General features: G+C 43.1%; 1 protein-coding gene across 2 annotated transcripts in view; it reads right to left on the bottom strand.

The window, feature by feature from the left end:
• Nucleotides 1-207: 207 nt before the first annotated feature.
• CSNK2A2 (casein kinase 2 alpha 2) overlaps nucleotides 208-15,279 on the bottom strand; it is a 38,871-nt gene continuing 23,799 nt past the window's right edge. The window contains exons 6-12 of one of the 2 annotated variants that reach the window (XM_060083883.1): nucleotides 12,029-12,112; nucleotides 11,107-11,217; nucleotides 10,182-10,283; nucleotides 9,211-9,311; nucleotides 8,000-8,148; nucleotides 6,478-6,571; nucleotides 208-611 (exon numbers count right to left, since the gene is read on the bottom strand). In XM_060083883.1, the coding sequence (XP_059939866.1) occupies nucleotides 6,495-6,571; nucleotides 8,000-8,148; nucleotides 9,211-9,311; nucleotides 10,182-10,283; nucleotides 11,107-11,217; nucleotides 12,029-12,112 (624 nt within the window). In that variant the 3' untranslated portion in view covers nucleotides 208-611; nucleotides 6,478-6,494. Of the gene's footprint in view, nucleotides 612-4,931; nucleotides 6,572-7,999; nucleotides 8,149-9,210; nucleotides 9,312-10,181; nucleotides 10,284-11,106; nucleotides 11,218-12,028; nucleotides 12,113-15,279 lie in introns of those variants that run through there. The other variant, XM_060083882.1, reaches the window with a different exon arrangement.

Raw genomic sequence — 15,279 nt, forward strand, 5'->3', positions numbered from 1 at the left:
TCTTCAACTTCTCATCTCTGTCAAGGGCGTCCTGGAAATGGCCCTCCTCACCTCTGGGACTGGCCCTCTTCCCTCTGGCTAGAACCTGGCTCAAATGCTCTTCTCTGTCTTCTGTGGCCACAGGTCTCGTTTAATGGCCCCTTCCACACTGAAAACTCTCCATACATTTCTTTTAAAACCTTTTATTCAATAATATATACTTTTAAAATTATATGTAACCGCCCATCATGCCATATACGCCCCGTGCCCCCACTGGAGTCTGTGGTCAGCTAGTTAACATGGTCTGCTGGAAAAAACAGGCGGCCACGGGGATGAGCCAGGGGCGCGGGGGAGCAACAGTAACCAACAACCATTTCGCATACCCTTCACATTTCCCATGCTTTCTGGGTCAGGAGGAAGTCAACAGGAAGCCAAAGGCGTGTGAACCTTTTACATTCAGAAGTGAGGTTTGATATACGGTGGTGGGCTGCCCTTCGGCTGGTCTAGTTCGTGCTCGCCAAACCTGCCACCGTTTTGTGTCTGCTCACGGAACGTGATCTCTCTACACACGTTAAGACGTTTGATTTGGTTCTTGTTCTGCTTATGGAAAAGTGGGAGGAACCGCAACAGACCTGGGGAGAGAGATGGGAGGAGGGGAAAGATGGCATTAATCATTCTGACCCGGAGTGAGGACAGGCCTCCACTGGCGTGTGGCTCCCTTCTCTTGGGGAGCACTGGGAATGGTATACAAGCCTGACTTTCCCATGGCACTTTGTGGAAAACCAGGGAAGAACTGACCAGCTTCAGGTTTCAAATAGCACCCTTTTTCTTCCTCTTCTGATCACCACTTACAGAGGTAGTCTTGGTCCCAGCCTTACTGTGACCGAGTCCCTCCCCTTTTCTCGGGTCCAGGATGCTGATCTAGAAGCACCAATGCCTCGTCTATTCTGTGTAAGCCAAGCTGCAGGTTCAGCAGCCCAGCTCCAGATACCCATCAGACCTGAACTAACTTACTTATGTCTTGGGACCAAGAATCAGATGACTGTATTTACAGAGGGAAAGGGCCCAGTTCACTAATAAAGAGCAAAAACGGAGCTCAAATATTTTTAACTCCCCCCTGGAAGGAGCTGTCTGGCATGGCCGGAAAACCTCGTTCCTCCTTCCATGTCCAGCACAGCGTTGTGGGTTGTGAGATTCCAGCAGAACTCTAGAAGCAGCAGCTCAGAATGGTGCCACAGCAGGGTACCGACAGAAAGGACAATGTATCTGGGAAGCTGTCACACAGAAACATTTCATGACCCAAACTTTCTTTGGGTACAGGAAGGGTTCTACTGCTTAGTATTTGAGAAAGGCTGCATGGTACGCAAGGTTAAGAAATGACTCTTCAGTAGATGATTTTCAAGCATCCCACTCCACAGAGGGATCAGTGAGAAGCAAGCGCACTGATGAAAGACTCCACCATCTGCCAAACAATGGCGTGTGCCCACTTGTGTTGCAAGAAGTGGGGCTGGGGAGCGCTTTTCATAAATGCAGAACATGCTGCCACAAGGTAAAGCTGTGCAATGAAATGGTCAATTCCAAGCAGGATTGACAGGTTCTGAGTGGTACAATTCAGAAGCAAGTACCAAGAAACAATCCCCACACCACCCTAGTCCCACCACTTCTGCTAGTCAAGTCTTCACACCAAGGTGATTAACTGCAACCGCCCACCCACACAACTTCACAGTTCAAGGTTTATTCCTCCTCTCCCCCAAGAGACAGGAAATACAAGTTTAAGGTCCTCATAGCAGTGGCTTGTCTCCCACTTGGGAAGGCTGGTGATTCTCAACATGCTGGTGATCATCAACATTTTTATTTATGAAAACAGGATTTAACATGGCATTTTTCTTTCCTCTAAAGGGCAGCAGCACATAAATCATACATCAGTCATCCAGTGATACAAAGAGGTGGTCAATTGTGTCTGAAGTAGTCATTAGTAAAGGATCACAACCCAGGCAGTGTTGCTTTTCTGCAAACAGAAGAAAATAGTCGGCTCCATGGTTCTTGAAGATTTATCCAAGCTTTCCACTGGGTGTCAAGATTTCTGTCCCAACCTCTTAGTCACCATTTACAGCAAGAAAAGCCAGCAAGTGAAAAACTGTTAATTTATTGATTCAATGATTTAAAAAAAAAAAAAAAAAAACAATCCCCAATACATGCAGTTCAGGATTAAGTATCACATTTGTAGCACATTGTTGATTCTCTACACAAAAGTATGCATCACCTGTATAATCCCATAACATCACTTCTCCCTGCCTCTACAATACCTGGTTGGGGTCATTTTCACTGACACATCCACATAGCTCCAAAGCGTATGTTATCACTGGTTTTTTTAAGCCAGATGTTTCCTCGCCACCTCCCCTCCCCTCATCCCCACCCTGGGGTTAGTTTTAATGGCAAGATGTCACTCAGTCTTAGATTTATTAAGCTCACTGACAAACTTTGGCTTCTTGTGTGCTCATATGGACCCTGCTTTTGCTTTCGGGTTTATATCTCAATGGCCTTGACTCTGATCAGTTACTATCCACTCCTGTTAATTTGTAGGAGGGAAGATTGCTTTTTCCTGTGAGTGCTCATGCAGTAACACAGGTTCCTAAACGAATCATTAATCTGAACTGGCATTAAAGGAGACTGTCAACGGGGCTCTCTCAGATCCATTTCAATGCATATATAAAAATTCTTCCAATTGTTTGTGTCCCAAAATAATTTTGCTTCCATCCTCATCAAAGCAGCACCTGGGAGAAGCTAAGTCATTTCCCTGAGTAGACGCAGACTGAGACCCACGGCCATGGGCTGGCTCTCTCTGGGACTCAGCATCTGCCTCAAGAGCACCACCTTGCAGTCCCACTGGAACCAATCCTGGGGGCGTTCCAGAACTCAGGGCACGTTCCAGAACTTGAACTTTGTGCTCCCTTGCTTTCTTCCCTCAAGAAGTCATGTTCCCCCACCTCAAGATCTACCTTTCAACTGTTTTTACTGATTCCCTTTCTTCTTTTAACAGCCCCCTCTCCTGTCCTCTCTCCCTACCCCCAAGGATTATAAGCTCTTCCGTCTCCTCTAATCAATCAGTTGGAGAGCACCTTCCTTCTCTGCAAGGGAATACATATGCTTTGAGCCTCGGAGAATGCCTGTGAGGAGACCCAGCAGAGTGACTGATGTTCACGTGCCTCACAGAACTGGCTCTGGCACTCCTCTAAGTGGTAAGATGACCCGGGAATGCTTGGTCTGCGTTATACACTCATTGGCTTCTCCCACCTGGTCACTTACCACGGGGCTAGGATAGGACAGGGGCAGGCCAGATGACAGGATCACGGGGAGAGTGAACTGCAAGCAAACCTGATGAAAATATTTGCACTTCATCAGTTCTGCTCTCGCCATGGGATTTCTCAGCTGAAGCAAAACCTTGCAGTTATGCTCACCTGTGGCCAATGACCTCTGATACACCGATCTGTATTTGGCACGGGAACCTTCCGTTCTCACCATACTGGGTCTATGTTCTTGAACACAGGCAGTACCTGAGATGACAGTGTAACACTACCCTGTTCCCCACATTTTTTTGCTTTTCTTTAGGAAATAATAGGTCCTTATCATAGGCACTTTTAACCTGTTACAAGGTAATGAAGCAAACAAAATGTCTAATGAAAATTACTGAGATGAATTTAAGAAATAATATGCTAACCGAAAAGGATATTGGGTGGGTAAATCTACCACAGCTTTGTCTAAATATAAGATTAGACTCACTCACACACACGCACGCTCTCATCCCTCTTTTGGAACTCTCCAAGACTGCCTAACCCAGGTAAATACTCTAAAATCTCAGGGGAGCTAGGTCCATCTGGACACAAAATGGTTTTGGAGATAGGTAAAAGAGGAAAGGTCTGGACGAGACTCAGTTCAGTTTGGGAAAGAACCATCCACAGTCAGTCAGCCAGAAGTTGGGTGTCAAGACCAGACTCAGAAAGGAGTGAGCATTTTAAACTCAGTTATTCTATATGTCTAAGGCATGAAGAGAGGTAAAAAGTATAGGTGGTGGAAAAGTAAACTGTACGCATAAAATGGAAGAATTACTCCTTTGCCAAGCTGCAGTCACAGAACCCAAGGACAGGCAGGTGAGCTGTGTTTGCACCTACTACATCATGACCAGAGGAGAGACAGAAGTCAGTCACCTGACTCTTCTCCAGCTGCTTTTACTGCCTCTGGGGGGACCCAAGAGAAAGAAGCGGGGTTACTACTTCACCAAGACCCTCCAGTAGGCTTCCTCTGCCTGGTCCAGACCGGCAATTAAAAAAAACAAACCACGAAGGGTGGGGGGAGGGAATGGGTGACAAAGGAGGAGATGGGTGGGGCAGGAAAGACACACAGTGGCACATCTCCCTGATAAATAATAACCAACAGTTCGATGTTGCCTAGAAGGGCACATTAGAAGGCTTTTGATAATCCCAAACACTGAGTTTTGCTGCCTGACATATCAATATAGGTTCACCCAAGAGCTCCTGTCTTGTTTTTGATTTTCAGGTAGAACAAATGTATACATTAACATACAGAATGTGCAATGAAGGCAGGTAGCATTGGTATGAGAACCTTAACTGAATGCATTTCCTGGCTTTGGGATCTTGTTTTATTTGAAGTTCCCACTGACCAAACGACAAAAATAGAATCTACATTTAGAGATAGGACCTGCTACCGATACCAATATGATTTTATTGGGATATGGAATGTAAACAGATGTTTTCAAACAACCTAACCTTATAAAAATGTATGGCATTATTAAATAGTAATAAAGAAATCCTAAAGTGTGATGTGGTGGTAGAGCTCCAGCCTAGTGTGAGAGGTCACCACAGCTGTAGCATGGCCCTGCAGCTGGGGTCAGGGGACTGCTTGTAAACCATGTTGATGACAAATCCCCAGAGTGATATCAGCTCTATTTTTTTTTTATTTTCTTAAACAAAATATAGTTTCCTTTGCTAACGTGAAGGCCAGCACGATGGATCCCAAGCTTTGATACTTGCCCCAGCAGCTCCACTCCTTTCCCCAAGTCCCTTGTATGCTACTCTCTCTGGTCGCTTGGGTTATCGGTGGGTGGCCCTGCCCACACAACTCCAGTCCCTGCACGCGAGAAAGACTTCTCTCTGCCAACACATTCATGTATTACCTACCAGAGCTTAAAAACGCAGATTACCCTGATTACAGAGGGAAACTGTTTCTCATGGGGATAAAAAGGGGTAAAGCATGGGAGGGGAGTACTTGTTTTATTCCCACCCAATCCGTCTTTCCTGAATAAATTCTAATAAGGATGCTTTTCTTTCTCCCTCCCTGACCTCCCTGAAGACTGACTTTCCAGCTTTAGTTATGGTTGTGAACAAAAAGTCTTTGTTTCAGAGACATGCGTTAAAATAGGTGCACACACAGGGATGTGCTGGGAAATGAAGTTTTCCTTAAGAGGCTGGAAAAAAAAGCTACATGAAAAAAATAGCAACAAGATTTTATGGTTAGGCAAATCAACAAAGGTTACACTGAGCTCCAAGTTATGCACTTAGCATCCAACTTTTTTTTTTTTTTTTTTTGCGGTACATGGGCCTCTCACTGTTGTGGCCTCTCCCGTTGCGGAGCACAGGCTCCAGACACGCAGGCTCAGCGGCCATGGCTCACGGGCCCAGCTGCTCTGCGGCATGTGGGATCTTCCTGGACCGGGGCACGAACCCGTGTCCCCTGCATCGGCAGGCGGACTCTCAACCACTGCGCCACCAGGGAAGCCCGCATCTAACTTTTTATGAGACAGATGGACCTGTCCATGGCATCAGAAGGTTTAAAGCGATGCCTCCTGACATCAAAGGGGACTCCTGTGAGAGTGACTGCAGTTTGCTCCCAAATGAATACACTTAGAAGAAAACTGCAGGGATGAGGTACATTTCCCAGAGAGCTCATGTCATTAAAAAGAAAAAAAAAAATACATAAAACATGAATTTGTAAAAGAGCTTAGAAAAAAAATACTGTCACTGTTTTAGTATCTCCTTTTCGTGAATGAGGCTGGTGTGTCACTATAGACTGCTGACATTTTGCTAAAACTTGAGCCTGAATCTCACCAAAGGAAACCCAGACCACAGTGGAATAGATAGGAAGTCAGATATTCAGAGCTTGTTGACTTGAACAGGTTAATTCAACAGTGGTCTCCTGTTAAATAAAGGTAAATGTACAACAACTCCGAGTCTCTCATCTCCCATGCATTCCAAAGGGAAAGTCCCCTCAGATACCCAACTATGTGCATCGTCAGGCTGCCAAACAGCAGTTCCCTGTAGACTAGTGCTGGGGAGTTTCTTTCTTTTTGACAGACTTTTAGGTCTTTACTCTTCTTTGCGTTTAGAAGGAATGGCTAGAATTTCTTTTTATCACACTGTAGTTTTCCTTCAAGGTTTGTGTTTGGTTGGTTGGTTTTATTGGCAAGCATCAATGCCGCATTACCCGTCGCTTTCCAGTCTTCATCGGGCCGCCGTGAGACCGCTGGAAAGTACAGCATTATCTGCACAAGGCTGGGACTGCTCCTTCACCACGGGGTCTGCAAGCAAACAGGGGGACAGTCAGCAGAGGCAGGGCTGGCCAGTGCCAGGGGAGAACACCGTAACAGACCCAAACTTCTTCCACAGTGAGATAGAGACACAGGCTACCGGGAAGTCAGGGTCAGGAGGGCAACAGAAATTACAGACACTGAGAAATGATCAGGGGGAAATGCTCTCACAATCAACTCGCCTACCTCTTCAGAGTACAAGTTCAACTGCTAAGACTCAGGGAAAAGAGAGGCACAGAAACACCCATTTCCCACTGTTCAGAATTTCTACTGATTTTCTTATGTGTTGTTTTTCCTTGAATACTAACATCATATCCAACTCCCATTTCTTCAAAGTATGTGCGATAGATAATAAACACTTCGGAGGAAAGGGTGAATAAAAAGAGCTATTAGAAGAACTATCGATTTTAAGCAACAGAATAAAAATTTTTTTATAGAAGTATAATATGTATTTGGAAAAGTAGACAGATCATGATTTGCATAATATAAACATCAGTGTTCTTAATTCAGTCAAACTCAAGAGTGTAAAAATAGCTTTCTGTGACAGAAAGACATCCATTTACACTTGTCTGAGGTCTGGAAGAATGAAGGGTAACACCTTTTAAATCTGCTGTCTACTAATACTTATGGGTTACCAGGCTCAAGACCACAGAGCAATGTATTCTTCAGGCAAGGTTTAGTTAAATCTCCAGAGAGGAAAAAAAGGAGAAGGAAAGAGCGTATTGGTCAAGCAAGAGATAGGCTGAAAGTTCTCATCTCACTTCAAACAGAAAACTGAGACAGATCACTTAACCCCCCTCACTCTCAGTCTCCTCTGTGACTGGACTAAATGACCTCACACTGCCTATAATGAGAGGAAAGTCTGGGGCATACTTTATCAGTGGGGAGAACCATAACGCACGCAGACCGATAAGCAACCACATAAACTGAATATACACACATACTTTAAAGTGAGACCTAAGAAGTCTGTAATTCAGATAGGATTTTAGTGAGGTCCTTCCATACCTGCTTTCCTTTCCTCAAATTCCTTGTGTTTATTTATCTTATTTCCTTCTTTAAAAATATGCTATGGTCACCTTACTACTTTCAACAAATCACTTTTTTTTTTGAGGGGGAAAAAATCTTTGATTAGGTTTCCACACAAATGTATATATTTGAAAACAAAACTTTAGATACTTGTCATCTATCAACTCAGGGTCATGGGCAATGGTCAAACAGATCAGACTCAAGGGAACTACAGTGAACAAGCAAACACCTTTGGGCATCTAGAAACAGATCTGAAGAGCTGTTTCAAGAGTCGAACTAATGAGGCCAAATCCCAAGCATGATTCATCCAAATACCCAGAATTCTCTTGTCTGGCCTCAAAGATAAAGAGTAGAAGAATTTCCCTTTGACAAATCAGGCCCCTGGAAACTCACAGAAGTATGGGTGCTCCATGGCCTCTTTGGCAGTCAGTCTCTGTTGATGGTCATATCGCAGAAGTTTGTCCAGAAGATCTAGGGCCTCAGGGCTGACGAGGTGTCTGTTCTCACTATGGATAAAATTTTCCCAGCGTTTCCGTGAATGTCTGAGAAGAAAAGGAAAGCATTGGTATTCTAAGATTAAATTCAGCAAGAATCCTTACATATTAGGGTTAAAGCCAACAAAGTCTTAGAACACTGTGTTGATTACAAGCTCATTAAATCTCATTCTTTTTTTTTTTTTTTTCTTTTTGCGGTATGCGGGCCTCTCACTGTTGTGGCCTCTCCCGTTGCGGAGCACAGGCTCCGGATGCGCAGGCCCAGCGGCCATGGCTCACGGGCCCAGCCACTCCGCGGCATATGGGATCCTCCCAGATCGGGGCACGAACCCGTATCCCCTGCATCGGCAGGCGGACTCTCAACCACTGCGCCACCAGGGAGGCCCTAAATCTCATTCTTAATGTTACCTGTCCCACCCCACCCCCATAGTTATGATCACAGCATCCTCAAACAAAACAGTGCTCTGTGACTGCTACATAGAATTAATTATAATGTCTGCATCTGATTTGAACTTTGTAGAACCTTTCTAGATAATTTTTTACGCCCCAGACTTTTAGTCAATTCTGGGTGAGGCACGGAGGTAGCTGAGTAATCTTTATTGTTCAGCAGATATATTTAAAGAGCTAGCCTCAGAAACATGGAGGTCCCATAAAATTGCTGTCTGAAAATTGTCAACACAACATTTACTTTTCAACACTATTGTACTGTACCTGAAAATATGCTTTAAAATTTGCTCCCTTACAGAAAATCCATTACACAGAACAAGAAGAAACTACAAATCTCTTATTCAAAGAAGAATCACGCTTTCTAAGATTTTCCATTAAAATAAGCCATATGCTGTTCCAGAAAGCTTTTTTCTGTAGCATGATTTTGTCTTCCATTTTCTATTGATAAACAGGTTATCACTTAGAGAAGTAAAATGATTAGAAGACACATGTAAACAATGCCCAAATTTCTCAAGTTAAAAAATATATATGGGGAAAAAAAAAGAATATTTCAATTTTGATATAATTAGAAAGGAGAAAGAGCTTTAGAAAGTGATTTCAGCTAACCTTTTCACTTCTGAATTGGGTAAATTAAGACCCTCTTTCTTTCTCTCTCTTACTTACTGTCCCAGGATATCGTTGAAGTGCGGATCTAGGTCTATGTGATACTTCTTCAGATACCCATACAGCTCATCTGTACCCAGAACCTTGGCAATGCGAACAAGCTGAAACACAAAACAAACTGACCAAATTACTGAGCACAGCCCGCGGGGATGCTGGACCAAAGAATTAGGAGACTCCCACATCACTAAATTTCCAGGGAACAGACACAGTTCTGAGCCCAGGGTGGACAGGCAGCAGACTCACAGATATGAAGTTCACATGAATGCAAATTTCGAAAATGCCTTTAAAATGATAACACAACTTATGACGATAATATTCTAGAGGCTGATGATTATGGGAGCATAAAACCTAATGACTAGAATCTTTTTTTTTTAATAAATAAATAAATAAATTTATTTATTTTTGGCTGCGTTGGGTCTTTGTTGCTGTGCTCAGACTTTCTCCAGTTGCAGCGAGGGGGGGCTACTCTTCATTGCAGTGCATGAGCTTCTCATTGTGGTGGCTTCTCTTGTTGTGGAGCATGGGCTCTAGGCACGTGGGCTTCAGTAGTCGTGGCTCTCGGGCTCTAGAGCGCAGGCTCAGTAGTTGTGGCACATGGGCTTAGTTGCTCCACAGCATGTGGGATCTTCCCAGACCAGGGCTCAAACCCATGTCCCCTGTATTGGCAGGCGGATTCTTAACCACTGCACCACCAGTGAAGTCCCTAATGACTAGAATCTTGTTCTATTAGACAAGGAGGTACCTGACTTCCTCATAGACACAATTTGGAAGTTGGGCATAACACAGCACACTATCTGTCTCTATCTTTGGGGACCACAGACAAGATTTTGTGAAACTCTTTACCCTGAAGTAAAGCTTATATGCAGATACTGGATGATATTTAGTGGCTCAACAACAGCATCCCTATCAAGATGCTATATTTTCTTGGCATCTGCCCCCAAATGGATAGGAGCCAGATGATGTTTGCTTACCTGGTCATAGTTATCCTGTCCATGAAAGAAGGGCTCCTTTCGAAAGATCATGCTCGCTAACATACAGCCCAAACTCCACATATCCAGGCTATAATCATACATCTGAGGAAATAAAGACAACCAGTCAGTCAAGGGTGTTACAAATGTCATTTTTCTGATCTGAGTTTCTAGGTTTCTAGTCTTCAGTTGACCTCTTCAGATATTTTAAAATTCAAAAAAAAAAAAAGTGGCTGAGTAAAGTCCATAATTATCATTTTGGGGTAGAATAAAGACTGGATTTTATTTTATTTTATTTATTGGCTGCATTGAGTCTTCATTGCTGTGTGCAGACTTTCTCTAGTTGCAGCGAGTGGGGGCTACTCTTCGTTTTCGTACGCGGTCCTCTCACTGTGGTGGCTTCTCTTGTTGTGGAGCATAGGCTCTAGGTGCGCGGGCTTCAGTAGTTGTGGCACGTGGGCTCAGTAGTTGTGGCTCACGAGCTCTAAAGCGCAGGCTCAGTGGTTGTGGCACACGGGCTTAGGTGCTTCGCGGCATGTGGGATCTTCGTGGACCAGGGATGGAACCCTTGTCTCCTGCATTGGCAGGTGGATTCTTAACCACTGCGCCACCAGGGAAGTCCCAAGTCTAACTTCTTGAGCCAGGTGACAGATTCCTGGGAATGGTACCCAAAAGGTGGCAAACCTTTTCCCAAAAAGTAGTGAGGTCGTGGATGGAATGTAGGCCCAGTTCTGTAGCTGTTTTTTCCTAAATTGTCTCCCCGGGAACCAAGATCATCTACAATGATCCTGGATACATACCTTTTGTAGCCAAGACTGGATTTTAAATGTATCCAAATTGACTAAATAAAAACCAGGAAAAAGAAAAAGCCAGGAAAAGCCCTAAGCAAAGGTAAAAAGAACCCAGAGGTGCTTCACTGACATTTTACCTGATAGTCCACAAGGAGCTCTGGTCCCTTGAAGTACCTGGAGGCTACGCGGACATTGTACTCCTGGGCGGGATGATAGAATTCCGCCAGACCCCAGTCTATCAGTCGCAGCTATAAATACGACAGAAATAAAACATGTGAAAGGAGTGTCTCCAGATGCCTGTGTCTTACAACAAGGCCACATCTAATTAGACAACAATTATTTGGCCACATAAAAAATGTTAGCAAGTGCACTGGCTGAAAAGATACACTTTTCAGCAACTGCTAAGAGGTCGTTTCTAGAGCAGAGCACTGGGAATCTTATTTGCTTTTTCTTTTTTAAACTTTAAATGATCCTGGCTTTTCATTCTCTCCAGATCAACAAAGCTTAAGCTTGTCTTCTGCCTCCATACCAGCTGCATGTGTTGACATACCCCCTTCATTACTGATAGCTTTCATTATAAGCTCTAGTCATTAACAGAAAAGGTTGGGGACATGTGCCCCACTCCAGGATTGAAGCATTGCTCTAGCGTTTCATTAATCTAACACTAGCTGATTCATTTACTCACCAGTCAGGGACAATCAGAACTGAGAACAGAAAATAGGAGGGACCCGAGTATACTTTTAAGGCCAGGCAGGTTGGTTTGAGGGTCATTAAGAAAGGAAGTAAAAATCACCAGCTGTAGTTTCTGTCTTGAGGCCCTCCAGAAAATCATGACCAAAGTAAACAAGTGACTACAGTCAGGGTCAGCTGTCTATTCTTCTTGTGTACTATGCTTATGCAAAGGAGAAACCAACACTGGAGACTAGAGAAATAATAATATCACAAGTCTGCCAAAGAAAACAGCACGGGTCTTCAGAAACCACCTAGGTACTGGCCAGAGTTTTGATTGGCCCTAAGCCTTCCAATGAAAGGTTTTTCACTGCCTGGCTGTAATGGTACCTTTTTCTGTTGGTGATCTATCATGACATTGTGAGGTTTCACATCCCTGTGCATGATTCCCTTGCTGTGGCAGTAATCCAGAGCCTATTAGATAAGAAAGCACAGAGAAAAGTAAGCAAACCCTCTACCAACCCCCAATGCAAGCATATTCTTTTTATTTTTTATTTTTGATTCTGAAAGCTTTTATTGAGCATTGTCAAATTTGTAAGCTTCATAGGTATGGACATCATATTTATAAATGCCCTTCCGTAAGTGCTACCATAGATGTGAAATTCTTGCCCTTAATATCATCTTTGAAAATGTTGAATTGAGAATTCCGTTAACATTTTAAGAATTGGCATATTGAATTACTGCAAGAGATTTGATTTTCAGCATCTGTAAGCATATTCTTATTTGTTTGTGACAGCTTGATCTGAATACAGCCTCTCAAGGAGCAGCCTTACTGTCTGTAACAAAAGAGAAAAAACATGCTTCAGAAGGCACCCCTTGCTCTCTGAGCACACTATGCTGGCAGCTGGTAGAAAGGGGGCTGTGGAGAGGACACCAAGGGCTATGATGAAGGTTTCTTAAAAAGGGGGAATGATATACTTCTTTAGGCACTCCTCTCTTACTTGTAGCTGGTAGCAATAAATCAGCCACCTGGATTTAGAAATCATACATTAATCTCTTGGTCTAATTTGATGTATTTAAAACCAGATCTAGGAACCACACTGGAGTCACTTCTCGTATGAGTTCAATGACATGAAAACAGTACCTGTGGACATGAAGAATGACATCTAAATATATCTGCAATATGACTTGTCTTTAGATAAGTGTCCCATGTGGGTTTTCTAGATTAACATATATTCTAATATTAGTATTTTCCTTAAAAATAATCCCTGAGCCAGTTGGTCTTTAAGAATTATGTGATGACTCTGCAAGTCAATGATTTTTTAGTAAATTCCTCAAGCTGCGCCACCATTACCACAATTCATTTTTAGAAGTTTTTCATCATCCCAAGAATTTCCCTTAAGCCTGCCTGCAGTCAACCCCCAATCCCATCTACCTCCTACCTCCTTCCTTCCTTCCCCTCTCCTCCCAACCACTGCTCTACCACGTGTTGCTACAGATTTGCCTCTTCTGGACAGTCATCAAATGAAATAATAGAATACACAGTACTTTATCTTCTTTCACGCAGCATACTGTTTCTAAGATTCATCCATGTTGCTTTTTTCACTGCTGAGTAGTATTCCATTGTGTACTAGTTGATAGACATTTGGTTTGTTTTAACTTTTTGGCTATTGTGACTAATGCTACTTATGAACATTCATGTACAAGTCTTTAAGAGGACACACATTTTCATTTCTCTTGGGTAGATTCCTACGGGTGAAGTGCTACGTTGTATGTACGTTTACATTAAACTTTTAAAGAATCTGCCTAATTGTTTTCCAAAGTGGCTGCACCATTTTACATTCCCATCAGCACCATATGAGAGGGTTCCAGTTTCTCTACATTCTTGCTAACACTTGTTAATATCTTTCTGATTACAGCTGTTCTAGTGGGTTTGATGAGGAATATCATTGTGGTTTTGATTTGTATTTCCCTAATGAGTGATCAAGTTGCACATCTTTTCATATACTTTTGGGCTATCCCATATCTTCTTTGGACAAATGTTGATTCAGATCTTTCACCCATTTCTTATTTGGGTTAAGTCTGTTTTTTGTTTTTAACAGTATAAAACTTTGCTCCTAAATCTCCCTTTTCTAACACAGTAACTATTTTCATAAATTTCAATGTTGGGCCCTTTGGCTTGTCTTAAAAAGCACTTGAAGCCTACATGAGGCCCATAATATACTCCTTGAATAATGATAGCAACCCATAATCGTATGGTACCTACTGTGTGCTTGACGCTGAGAGCTCTTGCAAGGTGGAGTTTTCCATGGGACAAGATTAGGGTTTCTCGATGTCAGCACTGTTGACATCTGGGACCAGATAATTCTTTGTTGTGGGGAGCGGTCCTGTGTATTACAGGATGTTTAGCAGAATCCCTGGCCTCCACCCATGAGATGCCACTAGTGTCCCTTCAACTGTGACGACCAAAAATGGTTCCAGACATTGTCAAATGTCCCCTGAGGGACAAAGTTAACCTGGTGGAGAATCACTGGACTAGACCAGCAAGGGCACTGTACCAGGCATCTTTAAGTGGGAGGGAATATATAATCCAGAGAATGATCCATAGAACCAGAATTCCAAGAATAAGGAAATTTTGCTTTCCCCAGACACAAAAGAGTATACAGTGTACAATGCTTTTCATATGAAGGTCAAGAACAGGCAAAACTAAACTATGGTGGTAGAGGTGAGAATAAAAGCTATGCAAGGAGAGAAACAGTCTATATTTGCACTGTCCTATATGGTAGCCACCAGCCACATGAGACCATCAAATGCTTGAAATGTGACTACTGTGACTAAGGAACTGAATTTATTTTACTTAATTTAAATAGCTACCTTCGGACAGTAGCTACTGTATTGGACAGCATAGTTCTGTGTCAATGTGGGTGAAAGTTTCACACTTAAGTAAAATCAAAAAACTATACCCTTAGGATTTATTCATCTACGTAGGTTCTACTTCAATTTAATTTTTCTCTTTGTCTTGTTTTATACCAACAGTTGTAGCAAGATTCCACAGTGGCTCTGTGGCAGTGCTGTAGAGAACCACGGCTCCTGAGGACACACCTCCCTAAATCTGAATCAGGAGCTCAGACTTGGTGGGAAGCCTCAGCGAGTCCACTGAGCAATCACTCTGCAGCCCTCAGCCTAGTTCCTTCTGCATTTTCTACATTCCACCTACATTTCCTCTCTCCCATCCCCGGTTTTTTTTTTTTTCTTCTTTTCTATGAGAAAATTTAGCAAGTGTTGATTCTGTTATTTTGCCTGGTCTTTGTCCAAAGGAATAAACTAATTAGGACCACAGTACCTGAGGTGTGAAAAATACCTGACGAAAGCAGAGGCTGAACAAATACAGCAAGGGAATAAATTCTTTTGCCACTAGTCAGATTCCCTGCAGAGTTACTGACTGCTTTTAAATTCCTTGGGGGAATTATTTCAATTTAAAAATCCGATCGTTTCTGACCATTAAGCATGAAAGAGGTTTTTCAAGTTTCATCTGGGGCTCCGCCTCATTAGCACAAAGTATGCCCCACCGCACAGCTGCTACCCCCAGAAGGCAGAGAGGACATCAGACACTGCCATCGGAACGACCAGCCTGTATCACT

The sequence above is a fragment of the Mesoplodon densirostris genome, chromosome 19 (genome assembly GCF_025265405.1).
Source record: "Mesoplodon densirostris isolate mMesDen1 chromosome 19, mMesDen1 primary haplotype, whole genome shotgun sequence".
In the NCBI taxonomy this organism is placed as follows: domain Eukaryota; kingdom Metazoa; phylum Chordata; class Mammalia; order Artiodactyla; family Ziphiidae; genus Mesoplodon; species Mesoplodon densirostris.